The 20141-nt window shown below is 37.9% G+C and overlaps 1 protein-coding gene across 2 annotated transcripts in view; it reads left to right on the top strand.

Annotated features, from left to right (window-relative positions):
• Positions 1-8476: 8476 nt before the first annotated feature.
• Positions 8477-20141, top strand: part of CD247 (CD247 molecule) — a 51595-nt gene continuing 39930 nt past the window's right edge. For both annotated transcript variants that reach the window (XM_080614040.1, XM_080614039.1), the window contains exon 1: positions 8477-8610. In XM_080614040.1, coding sequence (XP_080470166.1) covers positions 8553-8610 — 58 coding nt within the window. In that variant the 5' untranslated portion in view covers positions 8477-8552. The remainder of the gene's footprint in view (positions 8611-20141) is intronic.

Below are 20141 nucleotides of genomic sequence, written 5' to 3'. Positions count from 1 at the left end.
ATATAAAAACTATTGCACGTGGCTTTCCCTCTGTGAATGGTATAAGCACTTTCATGCTTCACTTTCTTTTCTGCATCTAATACTGTGAAATGGAACATAAAATAGCAACAGTGGAGTTTGTGGAAATGAATACAAGGAAGCCTTATTTGATTATTTCTTTCTGCTAGGCCTTCTGTGTTTCTAGATGACTGTATCATTGGCAGATGAGTTCATCCACACCCAGGAAAGAGGGCTCCATCACGCATTAACAGTTACTTAGGAAGACAAACACCATCACTTGGAATACAGCCCCCCTACTTTCTTCTCCCCCCAGCTTTATCTGCTGAGCATGATGCCATATGGTCTGGAATATCCCTTTGGTCAGTTGGGGTCAGCTTTCCGAGCTAAGTCCTCTCTGAACTCCTTGTATACACACAGCCTACTCACTAGGAGGTTGGGGAGAAAAGCGGAGAAGGTCTTGACATTGTGTAAACAATAGCTGAAACATTGGTGGATTGTCTGCACTTTCATCATGAATTCAAAATGTAACTCCAAACAAGCTGCTATGGAAAGAAAATTATGTCATGCAAAAGCAGTACAACACCTTTAGAAGAATTGCTTTATTTTGAGGGTTTGTCACAGAATAAAACTGGCTTTATTTCTGGTTGTCTTGTCAGATGTGATGTTCCCATTAGTACTAATTCCCAAGTCTTGTCTGATTCAGAGTGGAGGGGCTTTTTTTGTTAACAATTATTCTTAAATAGTTTTGTAATGTACTACATTTTATTGGAACAGTTTCAGATCATCCAAATCTCTTCATGTTTTAAGTCTGATAGGATCCCAACCGAATATTTCTTTTGGAAAGTGGTGAACAACAAAATAGTTAAGCTGCACATACAGGGCTGGATTTGAGGGTTCATCAAGGAAGAACTCTTTGAGGTAGTTGAATTTCTGCATCTCACTGAACACTTGGATAAAGAGATTTTTGTATGCAGAAGTAGAATGTAAAGCAGACTAGGGTATCAATTACACAGAACATGGGACATCTCTCTTCACCTCCCTCAGTAACAGGCATATAAATGTTAGTATCACAAACTCAAGGTAAGTTACCAGCTTTGATCCCATTTTTCCTCATCTTCTCGCTGTGCTCACCTTTGTTGTATTAGGCTTATTCAGGAATTTGCTTCTGAACATGTGTCCTTTTTTCTTAATATCCAGAAATAATAGTATAGCTTAGAGAAGGCCAAGTATAAGAAATTAACATAGCTGTAAATAATGAATCAGTATTTTGGCTATGTGTATCCTCTACCATGGTATGCTTGACATTATCTGAACTCTAAATAGTAAGGAAGTCAGCCTCCATACCCAGGAGGTTATGAATCTGAGATATGGAATAAACTGAGGCACCTCACTAAGTCACAGGATGTTTGTTAGCTAGGAGTCTAATTAAGATAATCTCAGCCTGTCTCTAATGATATAGTCCTGTTTTTCATTTGTCTACTTGTCTTGCTCATTGATGTGTTTGTGTTTCTATGCCTTGATTTCCTATTTCTTTATTGTGTTATAATGTGAGACTTGTGCCCAGTAGATTCTTGTGACATGCTACATCATTACAGAATAGTGCTTAGGTACATCAGCTATTAGTTGAAGCATTTTTTCAGTTCTATCTGGAATGAATTTCTTAGCTATTTGACTTTGTATCTGTGATCTTCATAATAAAATAGAGGTATCTTAACCAGAGTGTTAGATTAATACAAAAAGTATTAATCATAACTTAATGGATTAATTTGTCACAGGCTTTTCCTGAATAACACCACGATCAGGAGTTTCAAAATCAAATAACCTGCTATATTATTGTTGAACACCAGAGGGTGCTGTAGACTTACATGCGGGTTGATTGTTAAATAATACTGAAAATTGGTTATTGAATTCATCATAACTCAAAGGTGCTGGAAAAGCATATGACAAGGGCATGATACAAACAAATTCTTTTTCTACAGTGCTTTACATTATGAATGCTTTCCTCCATAAACACAGCAGCCTGCTAGCTGCTAATAAAGAGGCATTCATCTTTTTTTTTTTTTGTAACCATTTTGTGCTACCAAGTGCTCAGAAGTGATATGCATGAAAATGATTTAAAGGTTTTTAAATTAAGAAACTCTAATAAAGGAAATGGAGACAGGTATAGATTGCCTTGGAACATCAGCTGGGAGAAGCCACCTCCAGACTTGATTGATAGTGTATATTTCTCTCATTACTTACTGTAAGAATCTGAAGTGAGGGTGTTTGTTAGCATGACAATGCTTAGGCTTATTATTAGCTGAACCAAACCACATGGTTCTGATTTGTAATTTCCAACAGCTAATTAATCTTGTTGGACTTCTTGTTGCCCTGTAGCCCTTCTCCCATAGTTTGGGTGGCCACTCCTGACTATGTGCAGGTATTTGGGTGATGAGGTAGAGCCTGGAAAAGCTTTTCCTGTTTGCATGGGAGCTGTGATAGAGCTCAGGCTCTTGCTGCTTGCCTAGTTCTACTGACCTGACTTCAAACCTGCCTCAACTGTGACTGATCCTGGTTGCTGTCACCCAGCCCCCTATTCTTGACAAGGTACTGTGGGAATGGGTAGTATCTGTGTGGCTGACCATGGTGGCCCTTGGTGCTTCCCAGCAATTATATTTTCCCTGCTGGGAAGCTCAGTCCATGAGCTTCTCATGTAAAACTCTTGGAGTTGCTCCCAGGGCTTTTTGACTTAAGAGAGTTTGCATCTAGAGGCCTTTTTGGAGTTTCTGTGTTGAATATTATAGTGTATTGAGATTAGAGATAAAATCAGACTCATTCATTCTGGTTGTAGTGGTTAATGTTCTCCATAGCCTGGTTTTCTATGGAAACAAGGCTTAGGTAATGTGTTAAGTGTTGGACACTTGATTTTTGTCAGATTTTCTTAGTTGGATTTAGTTTGAAACAGGTAGTCTGAATCTACAATGCTTCTATATATGTAATGACAGTTGGGAGCTCAAGAGAGGAAACAAAAATCTAGTTCATGTCTATTAAGGTACACAATATATGCTTTTTACAAATTAGATTTTCATGAATCATGCTGGTTACAGAGCTGCCTGGAGCCTTCTGGTTGGCTGAGATTAGGCACGCAGTTAGTATCTGAATGTTTTCTTTTTACTCAAAGAACATGATAGCTGTAGTGTTTGTTCTGAATTATTATCTTCTCTAGCTTTTCATATCCTCGATAGAAAAGCCTTAACAATTCCCCACTACTCTCTGCTTCCAATTCCTGCAGCTTTGGCTTCATTTTGCATATAATTTCTCCAGTTTAAATAAAAGAGTTGGTACACATGTGGTGGCAGATAAAACAACTGCTGTGGGTCTTCTGAGAGAGGGGAGTCTCTCCATCAAACTCAGTAATGTTGTCCATGTACCCATACAAGCCTAGAACTACTTCACACATTTTTGCTACTGCCACTGACCAGGATTTTAACCTTACTCATTTTGCTCCCTTATTCCACCCTTCCTTATCTATAAAATGTAAATAGATACCAGTTTGTAGGATTCATGTAGAACACTCACAAATCACCTCAGCACTTTTAGATGAGAGGAATGCCTTTTTGAAAACAAGATACTTCTGGTTGCCACAAACACAGAATAACTTGACAAAGCCATGCGGAGGATGTGTGTATGTGCATGCAATCACAGAGGAAAAGCTTTCAAGAAATACTAGGTAGTACATACATAATTGCATATGTAAGCATGAATATTTCAGTGAAAAAAATGAAGATACTTTGTATTTCTATAATGTTTTATGCCAATGGAACCTATTAAATATCACCCACTAATGGAAAAATAACTGTTTCTAGGTTGAAATGAACAGTTGTTTAGGTATAAGAAATACAGAAATAATTGCACAAAACCTGCAGTATATGATTATAAGAACCTTGTGTAGTTCTTTCGTGTTCTCATTTAGCCCAAACCAGTTGCCTAATCAAGCATGAATTGGACTTTTGTTTTGCTTTAAATGCTTAAATGAATTTCAGTTAATTTAATTAAGTTTTCCCCAAGATCAGCATTTGAAAAATACAAGAAGAGGTATGTGTTAGGGCTGGAGAGGGGAAGAAAATAAATGGAGATACTTGTCACAGGTCATAAAGTCTGGCTTTGCAATACTTTATAATCATGAAAGACATTAACCCTACTGCTCAGTTCAGTACAACTAATGCAAGAAAATATTAAAGGTGCTCTATAATTAAAAATAGCATTTCCTCAATGTGTGTTTGGTGGTAAAGTCACAGAATTTTTCTACACATGCTGTAAGGTAATAATGGAAATTCACCTGCAATTAACAGGTGAAAACGTTAATGATTGAGAAAGTGGCTTGACTTGCCTAAAGAGAAAACAGCATTTTTCCTCCTTCTTAAGATATGACATAAGCAGTGGTCTCTCCAGTGCATTTAACAAATAAAAAATCCAGAGCAGATCATAAAGGTTTCACTGGGGAGGAAAAAACTGGACATTACAGATTCAGAAGTCTCAAACCTGAGTGTTCAGAGGGGGCACATTTTGACTTTCTACTAACATATGCTTTACAGATTTCCAAAACCCATGTTCCACTAAAAATTTTAAGACCATAGTGGGAACAGGTAAATGCTAGTCACAAAAAACCCCACAAAAACAAACCAACCCCAAGCCCAACAAGCAAACCAAAATAATGAATAGGAATTAATTCTTACATTACATCAGGGTCTGTTTATCATTTCCCATAGGCAGGATACAGTCTTGGCTGTGTTTGTCGTTACAATACTGCACAGGTGTCTGGTGTTTGTTTGTGGCTTTTTTCTTGTTGGATGTGGCAAGGTTTTATTTGCATAATGCAGCTGCAAGGAAGAGTGACAGCCAAATAGTTTTCCCTTGGAAAAGTAGTATTTTCATACACAGAGAGGAGCAGTTGTAGCAAGACCAATTTCTCTTGTTTCCCTTTTGGGAGCTGCAAATCAAGGCTTGTAGTTAGACACTATCATCTTCCTTCCAGCTCTCCATTTGCAATGCTGGCAAAGTGCAGGGCAGGGATGAATCTTCTGGGAATGCAGCAATTATAACTAAATAAGTATTAATTGCCGCATTCCAAGGTGATTAGCACAGTTGAACCCAATTACACCAAAGCAAAGCTTCACTGTGAGTCATTACAGTGCATTGAAATGCAGTGAAGCAATGTAGGACTGTCAGTCCTCAACATTTTGTCAATAAAAATTGTGGGCTTACAAAAAAACCAGCAGACTTTCTTTTTTTGATGTCAGTCTACTGCGTGAACAGTATGTTTGTGAACAGATTGCTCACCAGAGAAAATTGTTGCTTATTTATCACCCATTATCTGAACTGCTCCAAAAATGATTTTAATACTTGTTGAATTAGTTCTGGCACTGCTGGATCAGAGGCAAGACTCTGCAGTCTGTCTGGACTCTCCCATCTCAAAGTTGTCCAGCTCCTCCCTCAGGTGATGTAGGAATTAATTTTGTCTGCAAGTGCTAACTTTATCAAATAGGCTTAGGAGAACTTTCGGTAACTGAGTTGTTCTCAGTCCCAGCAGTCTGCGGTGATGATTGCAGGCGAGCTTTCTGTCATAGCAATACATGAGCCAGAGGGCAGTGTGTAGTTATTTTTTAATGCTCAGCTTGACTGTGGTGTGGGTTTTTCAGTTTTCATTTATTTCCTGTTAAAACTGCAAGCTCTGCTGTCTTTTTCTTTTTTCTTTTTTTTTTTTTTTTTTTAATATAGTAGAAGCATGACTGGTAAGCATGAAACCGGGATGCTTCTGGGGTTGAATCAGCCCATTGCATTAGAGCTGTTCCAGGATTTCTTGTGTCCAGAGAAAGAATGGCATATTGGTGCGTAGAGCATATACTCTATTTCTCTGACCATTCCCTATTTAGACATCAAAATACACTGGCCTAACTGCTGTTCTCCCAGTGTGCCTACTGTTGCCGTTAATCTCCCTTTCTTACACAGCTCTTCATTCCTTTTCCTTACCTTTGGCCTCAACTCTTTATTCAAAGTGATAATTTGCTGGTTTTCTGCTGGAGGGAGAAGCTATGATCAATAACAGGAGGAGACGAGTCAGTGGAATAGTGATAAGCAGTGTCATTTGTTCCTCTGAAAATACTGTTATCCAAAAATATCAAGACCTAGTATGATACTATTTTAGCTTTTGGATAAGGCATCTGTGAGATTTAGGGAGCGTGCTGTAGAAGCAGAGGTCTTCTTCCTCTCACTAATTCCTTATTTCAGCCAATTTTCTGTTACACAGGGAAGTGGATAGAAAGGGCTTTGTCCGGCTTGCACTGGAATATAGAACTCATACACAAGCACAGCCATCTCTGGGACTAATAACACCTCTTTCAGGTTCAGTGCATGGCGGTTTTCACATTCTGTGCTTTGCCTTCTGCCTGGCAGTGACTCAGAGGTGATACAACCTTCTCTTGCAGCTTTTGGGGTAGAAGAGCCACAAAAGAAACCCTCCTCAAGGCTGGGGAGAGCAGAAGCTCAGCAGTACTGTCTAGGTGTTACAGAATGGCATGTGGCACTAGGTTTGAGTAATACTGGTGTCTAATAATTTTGGTATTGCCTGGCACAATATATAATAATTATTAAATAAAAGAGTAATACTGGTTTATTAATGTTTTAGCCTTCAGTACTCCAGACAGCAAGGTGATGAATTTCTTGGTCTCCTTCTTCCAAGAACTTCTATTTAATTTGCTTTCAAAAGATTATAAATTCTTACTACTTAAATGCACAGTAACTTACCCTACCAGTTGTCTTCATACTACTGGGAAATAGTTATCACCAATCCCATTCCTGTACCTGCTGGGGATACACATTCCTTTTTCTTAGAATTAGAAATAGGAAAAAAATATATATATTCATTGAGATATTTGTGCTTCCTCCCAGCCTAAGCTCTCATCCTGAAGTGTATTAATAGTACTACTATTGTAAACACTGCAATCTTCCATTGAACCAGTTGTATTTTGATGGTGGGTAGCTGAGCTGTAAGTGCATCTAAGTCATGTTTTAAAGCCTTTCTAATTTACCATTGTCTAAAATGTACCTTCTATTTGTGTTAATAAAAGTGAAAATTTATATTTGTTCACGTTTGAAAAGAGCACAATAATGTGAGATTTTTTAAAAAGTGAGAGTTGGCACCACTGTGTCAAGTGGTATGATTTTTTCTCATATAAATGCCCTAACACTTTGCTGGAGAAATTGCTTCTGCTGAATACCTTCTCAGGACGAGTATCCTAAATCTCCAGATTTCACCTTTCTTTCTTTTATTATGCTGGGTTTCTTTTCCCCTCTGTTGCTCTAAATGAATCCCCACACAGAAGTGGGCAGGGGCTTAGGGCAATATGGGAGGCACTGCAGTCACCATCCTGGTTGGAGAATGTGGACCTGTAGGAAACCAGGCTTGGCTGCTGCTGGGCAGACCTGCTCTGTTTTATGTTGCTCCAAGGGCTGTGTTAACGGACAAGCCCACAACGTGGGACTGAAAAGCCTTGTTAGCTCCTAGACAGCAGTGGCCTTCAAACCGCCTGATCCTGGGGTCCACTGATCTGCCTCGGGATCTGTTGCTAGAGGACAGCTTCAAGCAGCAAGAAGGTTGAATCCCATGACCCACTCAGTAGGGTAGGAGTAGCATGGATAGCTAGGGGCTGCCAAGCTTTCTGTTTCAAGCCAAGTGAGGAGGAGATGCACATTGTGTTCTCCCTCAGAGATGACCCAGGCTCTCCTCCATACAGGCTGCGATGGCTCAGAGGACAAAATGGCTCCAGAGCTCTGCACACAACTAACACCCTTTCAAAATAGAAAGATGCAGTGTGTTCACATCAAAAGGTATCTCCATTTCATAGTCAGGTACCACTGAAATGAGCCAGGCAGGGCCAGTTTTGCTGGTGTTTTATGTCCCATGGATGTTGTCTAGAAGAATAGGCACAGTCCAACTCTCCCTGATGCTGGCCACTCCAGCCCTGAGCGGTCAGCCATTTTCAGTGCTCACAGTAAGGCCATATTTCAACTAGATTTAGAAATAAACTTTGCACCTTTACCATGTTAGCCAGCTACTTGTTCAAGAGTGACTAGAACTTACATTTCGAACTCCTACTTATGCCACACTGCACACTGGAAACACTTATATAGTATTTCAAAGTCAAGACAAATTTGATTCCAGATATGTTTCCTGAGTTCCTTGTAGAAATCAGCAACTGCTGACTGGGATGACCTAGGAACCATCAGACAAATTGAAAAAATCCCCAACCACCAAAAACCATCTTGCAAAGAGAAAAAGAAAAAATACAAAAGGAAACCCCAGACATCAATGCCAAGAGCGTAAAACCCAGACCTCAGAGGCTGCGAGGCAGAGGAAGGCTCTTGCTTTGGTGCTGCTGCCGGCAGGTGGACTCCGAAAGCCTTCACAGGAGGAGAGCTTCCTGTGGGGTTGGCAGACGAGCAAAGCCTGTGGAGGAACCCCTTCTTCTCCCTGCTTGTGACCTCCTGCTCCCCACCACTGCTGGAGAAGCAAGATGAAGTGGAGGAGGATTGCGATCTTTGCTATCCTGCAGGCACAGCTCCCAGACACAGGTAGGGCAGGCTTTTATTGACGAAAAAGCATGTTTCTGTGGTGGATTTCCCACCATTTTGGAAGCAGGAGGGTATCTGCACGAGGGCCTTAGCCACGTCTGCCATCCTGATCATGGCTGCTTGTGAATGCAGTGGCAGGACTCATGTTGAACTGCCCTGTGATAGAGAACCTCTGGAGGCCTGGGAGGAGGAGGTGGTGAGAACAGCCACTGTCTGTGTGGCCTCCTCTTGCTGGAGTGACTGCCACAGCTAAACAACACCTTGTAATTAAATAAGGCTCTCATCCCTCAAGCCCTTCCTTGGGATTTTTAAAAGGGGAAATTTGATACAATAATGAAAACACAGTAACTTGTAGTAATCTGCACAAGAGAGGCTTTTAATTTAGTTAGGTAAGATTAGAGCCATGCTGCTTCTAATGGCATTTCAGTTAGCACTAAACAACATACCCAGTATGCTGGAAATGGGAGTGTAGGTGATGAGAAAAAGGGTAGGGTCCTTCCTTTTGTGTCTCTGCCTTCATGCTTGTCCCTCCTAGAGCATAAAATGAAGTAACTTTTACCTTTATATATTTACTTGTGGTGATGTATACACTGGCCCTACTTGGGCTGAAAGTGAAGCAGCTTTGGTATGCACAAATCTTCACAAATTGTATTAATTTGGGGAGAGAGAGGAATGTACTTCTTGGTAGCTTAGTAAATCAAAAGAGCAGCAAAATTTACATCCAGAGAAGGCTTCAGCCAAGCTCTGAATTTGAAGAAGTCAGCCAATACTAATAGGCCACTTTTGAGCATGTATTAAAGCAAAATCCACTGGAAGAGCTTCCCTCACAATTTACGCCCTAACTGTACTTGACAAACACACTATCCTTGCACTGAAGAGCTTTGGTGACTGTGACAGGCTTTCTATTTGAAAGTTTTCTGGAGATTAGAGAAGGGTTTTGCAGCTGCTTATTAATGCAAGGGGCGTCTGCCCCTTTCTGACACCTAAGTATAAGTATCATGCTTCTGATATTTATATTTTGTACATTTCTCTCTATCTATTAGATGCATATAAGGATATATAGGTATAGAAATTACTTTAGGTCAAAATGCATCTGCAAAAAACTTTTTAAGTTTTCTCTTTTTTTAATCTGTCACAAGACATCAGTAGTTCAGGTTCCTATTTGTATGTTTCAGTAGAAAACTGTTATTGAAAGATATGTAATAGTGTTTGCAGATGGGTAAAGCTAGTGCTATAATCATCTCTGGTGCAAAGCTTTTAGGGCTATTAACACTCACAAAGAATACATGCGATCAAATTTTGAACAGGCTACCATGCCATTGATTTGACGGTGATTGCCTGAGGAGTAGGGGCAAAGTATTTTTGATTGGATACTTGCAATAGTTTGAAGAATAGTAGTATTTAGCCTAAGAGTATAAGTAGAAGAATTGTAGCACAGAACTTGTGGAATTTTTGCTACATTATTGATGCAAAGTACATGGTAACAAAAATACAAGATCGCCATATATTTATTCAAAGATAAGACCAAACATCTGAGCTGAAAAATCCATCTATGATCAGAAGCAATGATCTGCTGTTGCCTGGAGTGTTTTCAAGCCTTTTTAGAATGAAGCGAACCTTTAGGTTTTTGTGGGGGTTTGTGTTTGGTTGTTTTTTTTTTTTTTTTTTAATAAATAGTTCTAGAGATGGGCTACATCCCCACACAGATTTTGAGTTATTGACACCAGACTGCAAGTTTCAGAATGCTCCAATCTGGCCTTTGAGCAGTTACAGAGGGAAGCCATATCCTACACGCATTTAGTTTTCTGTTTCCCCGTCAAAGCTACAAAAGCATACAGCTGGAAGTTTAGCTGAGATCCTCCTATAACCCCTCTGTTAAAAAGTGCATAAAAATAAATAAACTGAATATCTGAGCAGGTTACTTCATTAAACATGGTGTTCATTAAGACTTCGGAAGAATGCTATAACACTCCTATCCAAACATAATTATTAAAATGGTAAAAATCTTTCTACAGTTTACAGAGCTTTTAGTCTGAAGTACAACAGGCTTCAATAGCAATAAAACAGTACTGTGGGCAATACTGTAGAATCGCTCCCTTTTTTTGAGGCTGATGAGGCGACACCTTTATTTGTACAAATATACAACACACACATGTGCAAGGCTTCAGGGACAGCCCTTCCCTGCTTTTTGCTTCTTTACAAAATTACTTTTTTCAGAACTGTCTGCTAAACAGAATTGAACAGTGTCCTGTTTTGAGCTGACTCTGTCGAAACTAAAACATGTTGGTCTTTGACAGATGTTACTTGCGCAGCTTATCTTCACGATATTTTGCAACTCTGCATAACTGTGTCTTCTGCCCATTGGGCACCATGATACCAGAAGCCTTTTTTTAATCACTTCCTGGACTGGAAAATAAAATAGGTAATGGGGTTTAGGGTTCATGTGTTCCTTTTTGTCAGGTGGCTAGCAAGTCCCCAGACTACAAAATTTGTGAACTAGAAGTTGTTTACAAGCCTATCTGGGAAGTCCAAGCAAGTAAATACAGACTATTTTGGCTACCATCCCTATGTCCTTGTGCTGTTTTAAGTTCTCATAGCTGAATCCTTGTTACACTTAGGGAGAAAAAAAAAAAAAGCAACTCACAAGCTTAATTTTACATGTTTCATTTCCTTTTACTCCTGCCTGTCCACCATGGTTCATTCATGGCAAAAACCCATGAACTGGCACATTAGTGAATGGAACAAACTCTGGGCCATGTAGCCTTTCTTTGTAAAGGGACATTTGTTGCGCTCTTGCAGTGCTATGTTCTATAGTCTAATGCTTGTTATAGAGTGTTTTCTATCTGAACCTTTCCAAGCAAAATTCCTAATGAGTGAAGTAACAAGTCAGTGATTGCCCTTCCTTTTGGTTCTTCATGTACAGTAGATGGGAAGTATATACAAAATAGAGAAAGCTATCTGAAAATATATTTGTATTTATCCTGTGCAAGTGTCTCTTAAAGTAAGACTATGTAGACAAAAAGCTGGGGGGGGGCGGGGAGGGGGAGGAGATGAGGAAGTTTGCTAGCAGCTTAAAATGGACAAGAGCTTGATTTATGAACGAACATTGATGCGAGGGATGCTTTTGACAGCCATGTTATTCACACAAACTTGAATTGTGACTAGCATAAGTAAACCCATAAGCAAGGAAAGAAAGATAGATATAAAAAAATAATCATTTGTTTCCTAACTGTTTCCAAGCTGTAACTGAACTCCCTTTAAAAAAAGAAATAAAAAATACATGCTTGCAAAATTGCAGATAACCATCAAATCCCCCTCTCCTCCTCCAATTCATCATATATTTGAATGTTTATATTTCATGTAGAACTGTAAGATACATCAGATATTCTGGCAGGAAAATAGAGTGTGTTTTTCGTGTGGCGTGAATGGAAGATATAACTTCTGAAAAATACTTAAAATATATATCCTGTTAAAGGTGTCTACTTTGCCTGTGTGCCTGTGTACTCATAAGCATATTGTTCGTTTTCACTGTTCTGCTGACATGATTTCAACAGCTAAATTAAAGTTTTGCTGCTGTTTCTTTTTAGCATTAAGAAAAAAATTTGTGGTATTCCAGAATATGTGAAAAGATGGAATTTTACAGTTTGTTGTTTGTTTTGTTTTGTTGTTTTTTTTTTTTAATTTGTACCATTGTATAATGTAATATTTTGAGACTGGGTTTAAATATTGTTTTCTTAATTAAATTCGATTGTGCTCCTTTTAAAATAACACATAGTATTTTTAGCTTTAGAAGCATGACAGTCCGAAGCAGATTTTTTCAGGTAAGCAGTGAAAGCATTGAACTCCAATTCGTTCTATGCAACTGATTTATAACCTCATATATAACAGATAAAAAGTTATTTAGCCACATACTATGGATATATTAATCTTATATCAATATTCGTGTAGTTCTTTCAGTCCTTTGACAATTCAGCTGTTAAAGATAGAAGTGGAAACAGTTAGCTTCTAAGTCTGAGATCACAAGCACTGGTGTCTATGATCTGTTTAGGGGATAGTAGCCTTTAAAAAAAAAAAAATAAAAAATTTAACCACACAGATTGGAAATATTTGAATCCCTACTAGTCTCCTAGAAATAAGCCATCAGGCTCTGGAAGTCCTTAATGTATTTTGCTCTTAATACTTTGTTATATGCCTGTTAAGTCTTACAAGAAGAACAGCAAGTTTGAGGGTTTCCATCATCATGTATTTTTGGTATGTGACAGTATGTTAAACACCATGTTCTTCGCATACAGATTGTGAAGCCTGATAAAATGCTCATACTAGTTGGCCTATTTCTTTCATGGGATGAAAGTAATGAAAACTACTATATCCCATCTTAGAAGAGCAGAACACTTTTTAATCTATTATATTTTTAAATGAAGGAGAAGCTGTAAGAGCAACACAACTCTTTGAAAGGCCAGATAATATGGTGGTGAAATATATACCAGATTAGAATTTGATGGAAGTTGGCAAGGGGGAAAGGTCGGAAAATTTTCAGCAAATGCTACCATAAACTGTAGTGGGACACACAGATGGTGGCAAGTTGCCAACTTGTTGTTTTGGGTTTCTTTTTTGGGGAGGGGCGGTGTGTTTGTGGTTGGTTTGATTGTTGGGGTTTTTTTGTTTTTTGTTTTTTAAGAAATCTCACCATATATGATTTACTTAAAATATAAGATGTTGTCTTAAGGTGAAGATCTTAACTTTCACCATAAATAAACTTTTCTAGTTTTCATGTCAAGTTCTCTAGCTTGTGAAGGAATCCTGGAAAACGCAAGCCTGCATGGCTCCAGAAATGGAAACCTGCTTGTTCACCCCAATTTCATTATGAGTTTGTTTCAGCTGGGAGCATGGATATTTTGCATTCATTTCACTTAGAATGTTGCTGTCATCTGCATGACAGCCAAACCTGAAATAAGCAGAGGCAAATCTTTATAAAAATGCTTCCAAAATATTTAATGAATAAGTATGTATTGTAAATTCATTCCAGTTTCCCATGGTGTGTATTTCCTCACAAAGCAACCTGAGGCTCAGAAGGGGCAAAGGAAAAATGTTGAGTTGATGACTATTAGATGGGTGAGAATAAACCCTCGTACTTGCATGGATTCTGCAAGTGGATTGAGGTTATTCTTGCAGACATCCGTTTAGAGGAGCAGGGCCTGGACTAGGTAGATACTTTGTTTGCAAAACATTTATTTCTACTTGATTAATATAAAAATTCATCTCAAACTAAAAATTAACATACCATAATTTATTGCTTATCAGATCAATTTGAAGCAAGAATTTTGTATAGTGTGACAATGTCACTTTTTAAAGACTCTCAGTAAATGTCAAAATGTTAGATACTGCATGTTCCTACTTAGCAAATGTTTGTTTTGACATTCAGAAATAGCTGAATGAGTGAATGGTTTCTTTTGAAAGTATACATAAATTGGATTCCTGGGTTGGGGCCTTACAGCTTACTATATACAGCAGATTTGTAAACCTTTGCAAAGAAAAAACTGACTCTTGCCATGTTATACATTATAGCCATATAATTACTACAATATGAGATAATTTTTTTTGGTTGCATATCAGCAAACTTTAGTTAGAGAACATCAGATCTTTGGTAGGAGAAGTCATTTCTCTGTCTGTCTGCTACATTCTTGTGATTTACATTTTTTCCCATTGAGCCATAAAAAACTAATTGCAAGAAAGAAGTTTTACGGGAATTATGTGGAGCCAACTCCCTCTCTTTTCTCTCTCCGTGATGCATAGTATTGTCACTTCGGACTTTTACCTAAGTAAAGTAAGGTAATTTCAGCAGTGCTTTGTGCAAGCACGCAGATGCATTTCTGAAGATTGAAGAAGTAAAGTCTTGCAAGTTGTTAAGAACCATATTCTGAAGGAAGAAAGACAGGATACACAGGAAAAAATATTTTATAATTGGTATTCTGTAAAAAAGTCTACCTAAACTAAAGACAGTTTCTAAGACTGTGAAGCAATTCTGTGAATTACTCTGAGTATATAGTTGTTCTGTTCATAAAATGTCTTGTGGCAAATTAGTTCCTTTTGATACATTTTTAAAGAATGTTAGTTCAATTCTACAGATTTCTTCCTAACAACTTGCTGCTAATATTCAGGATTCATTTGTTATTTTTTATTTTGTGGTTTAATACCTAAAGATATGATGCCTGACTAGGTGTGCATAGGTGAACTCCGTCTTAGTCGTCATAGGCTTGAACGTTTTAAGGGAATTTGTAAGAAAACATTTTTAGGAGAGGTGTTTGGAAGTGGTGCTATATGAAGTAATGTAAGTATGGATTACTATGTTTGGTGAGTTTTTATAACTTTTCATATTTCTCAGGAAATGCAAAAAATATTGCTATAATTAGTTCAGCACTGTTGGAATTTGAAAAGTTACAAATGCAACAAAACAAAAGTAATTCATGTGATAATTAACTGACTTTGGAGGCTTATACTCTTGAAAGATTTGACCTCTGCCTGTATTTTTTCTCCTCATTTACCTGTAACACTTTTCATTAGTAACAGGCTTGTAAATTTTTTGCATAAGTTTTGCTGGGGGGTTATTTTAGTGAAAAAAGTGTAAGAATTAAATCTTTGGAGGTGGTAAGCTGAAAGAGAATTGGGGAAAGTAAGAAAGATAAACTCACCACTTTCAACAACCACCCTCTGTTTTTTCCTTTTCCTGAGAAATAAAGGGAATAATATCCCATCAGAAGTTACCTAAATTTGAACTGATTAAACCTATTGATCTTTTAAATGTAAAACTGAGAATTCACATATTATAAGTATGACTATACCCGTGGATCAGAGAAGATAACCCAGGGTAACGCATCTGGATTTCAAGCAGAAGGTCAAATGCTGTTCCAGTTAAGTTAAAACAGTATCATCTAATATATGCCATAAAGGCTTTCTGGAATTTAGCTTCTTACTATAAGCATCTATATTGGAGAAAAAAAACCCCTCTAAATCGCTTTCAGTTGTTTATGTTTTCAGTAGGACCCAGTCTTACTTCTATTTGAGTAGGAAGGTGATGAGAACTTTGCCTACACACACGCACCACGCTATATATGAGCAGAACTATGCAGTGAATGATAATACCTGCAGCACAGTGCTGTAACCTGGCCCACAGAGGTCAAGGCACAGATGGGTGTCTGTGGACTGCTGATGAGATGTAAAATGCACTCACTTGAAAGCCCAAATGACTGCACGCAGCAATTGGTTTTCCATCCCCAATTTTGGCAGATAGCTACTACATTCTGCATCAAGCTCAATACAGTTAGTTGAGAATATGGATTTCTTTTACCTTGCAAATTAGGAATGATTTTATTGAAAATAGCACAGTATTGTTCATTTTATTTGTTCAGAAAGTTTGTGAGAGGACTTGGAGTAATTTATTTCCAGGCAACACCTTCCTAGATGATTAACAATGCTGTCTTAGACGGGATGTAAAATTCTGATGAAGACTGTTTGTAACTTCAAAATCATAGTTCATCCCCAGAAATTTGAAAATAACTACAGATCTTCAGGGTTTTGCTTTTATGGATGAATTTTGCCTAAAATACATTGAAATATGAACAGTTACGCATACTGGGTTCATTACTTGACTGTTCCTGAGGATGTATTTTGGTCACATATCGAGTGACTCAATCCTTGACTCAAATGTTAAAAACCCCCAAGAATCTCTCAAAATTACTTCTTTCTAGAAGAAACAGCTTCAATTTGCCTTGTTTTGAATTTTCTCTTAAATTTAAGATGTCTCTGGTGTTAATGTGAACTAGGCAGAACTGGAATTTTCCCTCTCCTGTTTATTCATACAGCTAAATTAATTTCTTTTCATCTGATATCAGATGTTATTTTAATACTTGCCTCAAAACCCAGCAATGCTATAATGTATTTGTTGCTGCTGTTAGCTATGTCTCTTCTGACTGAAAAGTGACAGCAGATTTTTCAGGCTTGAAACAATTTTGGTTTTTTATAACTCTCTTAAAGAAGTTATATATGAACCTTCAGCCCTATCTTACTGTTACATCTTTTCCAAGGTGTGTTTATCTGATTTTATCTTTCTCAGCTGCAAAACAGCAGCTAATGGGTTTGCCCCCTTTCTCTCTTGCTCTTCTTTTCACATATTGGGCCAATTGTTAGACATTGGATTTATTTGTTAGACATGATGGCTTTAGTAGAATAAAAACCAGGTTTGAAATACAGCTTAAAGGGGCACAACTTTCTGCAAAACTTCAAGATTTTAATTCCATCTCCACCCCCCTTGTTTTCCATTGGGGTAAACCAAACCCTTCCAAAATATTTTTGTTAGGTGCTAAACAAAGTCTGTGAGCAGTATGTGTTCAGTGTTTGGGAAGAGGAAAACCTAGATTCAACTCCTTATCCTGTCTGACCCAGAGCAGGAGCTGGAATGGGACTCCCACATGCCAAACCGTTCAAGAGACACTGGTTTTGATGAGAAATTCTAATGGGAGTTTAGAAATTCTCCCTAATGGATGTGCCATCAGGATTTGTGCTGGGTAGTGTTCCTGATTAGCTGATTAGACTTTATTAAAAAAAAAAAAAAATCTCAATTTCAGTTGCAGTATTTTATAGTCAGTTTAATTCTTTGCAGTCAATAATGGAGTATGTGTATCTAAGGGTTTCCCCATCCACCCTTGTAAAAAATGTTGTGTTCTCTTTAGTATTGACTGTATTTCGGCAGAACCAGAATCCCTAAGCAGGCTCCTGGGTGTGAGAAGGTCTGCAAGATGGGTTATAGAGGAGGTACTGTTCTCTTATGCATGGGAATGTAAAAATACCATCAATATAAGTAGTGATAATGTATGTTTGCATATTGATGATTCTGCCAGTTCTGAACCCACATGTAATTATACAGGACTGGAAGATTTAGAAGAAGGTCCTAGGCTACTAAATCTTAATGGGACGCAGGGATCTGAGGGAGTCAGCAACAAGAAATACAATCAGAAGAGGCAATTTGAGAAAGCCCAGAACATGTGGTGACCTCTCTTGAAGAGAAGGATTATTTGGAGCCCGAAAGGAGGGCTTCAGGTATTTAAAAAGGTTTGGCAAGTAGTGTCATCTTTAAATGTGCTGCTTACAAGTTGTAACTGTAATGTGGGGATGGTCTTCAATTTCAGTCAAATGTTGCCATTCTGATTAGTTCACATCAGTGTTTCAGTAAATGCTGTTTATTTAAACATACCTAAGCTAGCTTTAAATTAGCTGTCTTGTTTCGGCAGCTCCCCAGTGGTGTCAGCAGGAGTTTACTTCAGACAAACTGCTTGGGCACTTACCAAACTGCTCAGCCACGTTTTTGTAGCTCACATGAAGGTCTGTGCTGAAGGAAATATGTTATCAGTAAGTTGAAAACCAATCTGGTGATGTTTTTGTGAGCTGCTGATGCCTCCATAATGACTGCAGTGTATACAGATATTTTGGAAAGGAAAAAAATCCTCATTCTATGTCTTTGAGTGGGGTCTTCACCTCTTTTGAAGCTTCAGGGTTGTACTATAGTACAAAATATAGAAGTATTCAGCTTTATCCATAGCTGGAAGGTGTGTTATACCCAAGGAAAAGAATGCTTCTAAATAGCTATGCTACCTGGCTTTTATTGGTCAATTTACATGTATAAATGATTTTACAAAGTGGTTTTAATAAAGTCTGCAGTTAAATAATACTTAATTCTGAAAGCAGTTTTGTTTTGAGGTTTTCATTTTCAGTGTTTTTCTGTTTAACTCCTCATTATCTTGTTTCATTGTAGTTCTGAATATTTTTAAAGTATCTTCTGGTGGTTTTTAATCTATCTGATTAAGAAGATTGCCATTAAGATACTAAAAAAACCCCATATGAATGGAAGGTAAATTCTTTTTAATTGAGAATCTTCAAATTTGGAATTTTGTCTGAAGGGTTTATAGATAATTCTGACAATTCCCATCATCCTCACTGCTTGACAAAGTCTCTCTTCTTAGTGAAGCAGTGCTATATTTTAGATAAAACAAGAAAATGGAAAAATGGGGTCCCAAGTTTTTACTTTTAATTGTGGGTGACTTACTGTGTAACCTTTAAAAAGCCACTGGAATGTGTGTAGGCTTTCCAATAAACCACTGCCTGAATTTAATCAAGATGGACCACTGTGTTTGCTGTTTTTAACTGTAAATTGCTTATCTAGTTGTTGATATACAGATAACACAAAGTGTTAACATATTTGTCCTGAAAAATATATAGTATTTTAGTGTTTGGTTAATCAACAAAAAGGTTTATTTGCACACATACGTGATGGTGTTTTAAAAACTGAGGTCTATCAAGTATCATTTAGATCCTCCAGTGCAATGTATTTTATCTATAGGAAATTAAAATACTGGCTGTGTCTTATTTGCTGCTATATTCACAGTGACCCTTACTGCTTACAAGACAGCCTTTGCTTGCATTGAGAAAATGGCCAACCTTTTTCCTTCCCTCTCTTTAAAAAAAGTCTTTATCGTTCTTGGTTCAATTGAACTGATGAAAGAAACAAAAAAGTAAAATCTCAGTTATGGACACACTGGTAGTCTTCCTGAAATGGAGAGAGACACAAAAATGATGTCCGGTAACACAGTGTGTCTTATTTCACACTTACAAACATCTTGAGCTCTTTAAAAAATGTGCTGTAGAGATGAAAAACATTTATTGTGCTTCATGCAACACATTCATGCTGTCATTGCTGATGCCAGTACAGCTCTTAACATGATGGTGCTTAAGCTGGTCGTCAACCGAGTGCTATTGTTTAGGGACAGCAGTATTGGGATGGCAAACATACGTGAACAATTATTATAGTAGCTTTTTACTCCCATGAGAACCTGTGCTAGGAGCTGACGACTAAATGCTCTAAATGTCTAAATAGCTCATTTAAACTAATTACAACATATGTTATTTTTAATAGAAATAGTTCTTGCTATTTCTGTAGATGTTGAAGTTCAGCTCTCAGCTGTCTGTCTTTCTCTAACTGCATGCTGCTTTTCTCACAGGTAGCTCCTGGTTACTGAGGACTTGCTCTATGCATTAACTATTAACCAGGTGTCAACACAAGGACTACCTTTGGGATTGACTGCAGTTTATTTGCTCCTTGTGTGGAGCCTCTGTTGCCTCAGGCACCGAATAGAGCATCTTGGTCTTGAACTCCCTGGTCTTTGGCTTCTGAGAAGTTGCTTAAGGGGGGTTATACTTCAGCAGAGCTTTTATTTAGGGTGTTTTGGCTTATACAGGGCTTATACACATCTGTAATGTGACCTGGAAAATGCTCATTGCTTGGCACTTACCTATTATCTGTGGCGTATGTGAGAATGAGGGTGGGAGTGAGCTTGACAGAAAGCTATTTCAGACTTTTTTTTTTTCCCAAAGCCTTTCAGTCTTGGGGTTTGAGCTTATAAGGGATGAAGAAAAGTGTGAAATATTTGGCAATAGAGCCCTGAAGTGGCACGCTGAATGAAGTTTACATATAGCTCATCAAA

This window comes from Psittacula echo (genome assembly GCF_963264785.1).
Source record: "Psittacula echo genome assembly, chromosome: 3".
NCBI lineage: Eukaryota > Metazoa > Chordata > Aves > Psittaciformes > Psittacidae > Psittacula > Psittacula echo.
This window is presented reverse-complemented; position numbering and strand designations above follow the sequence as displayed.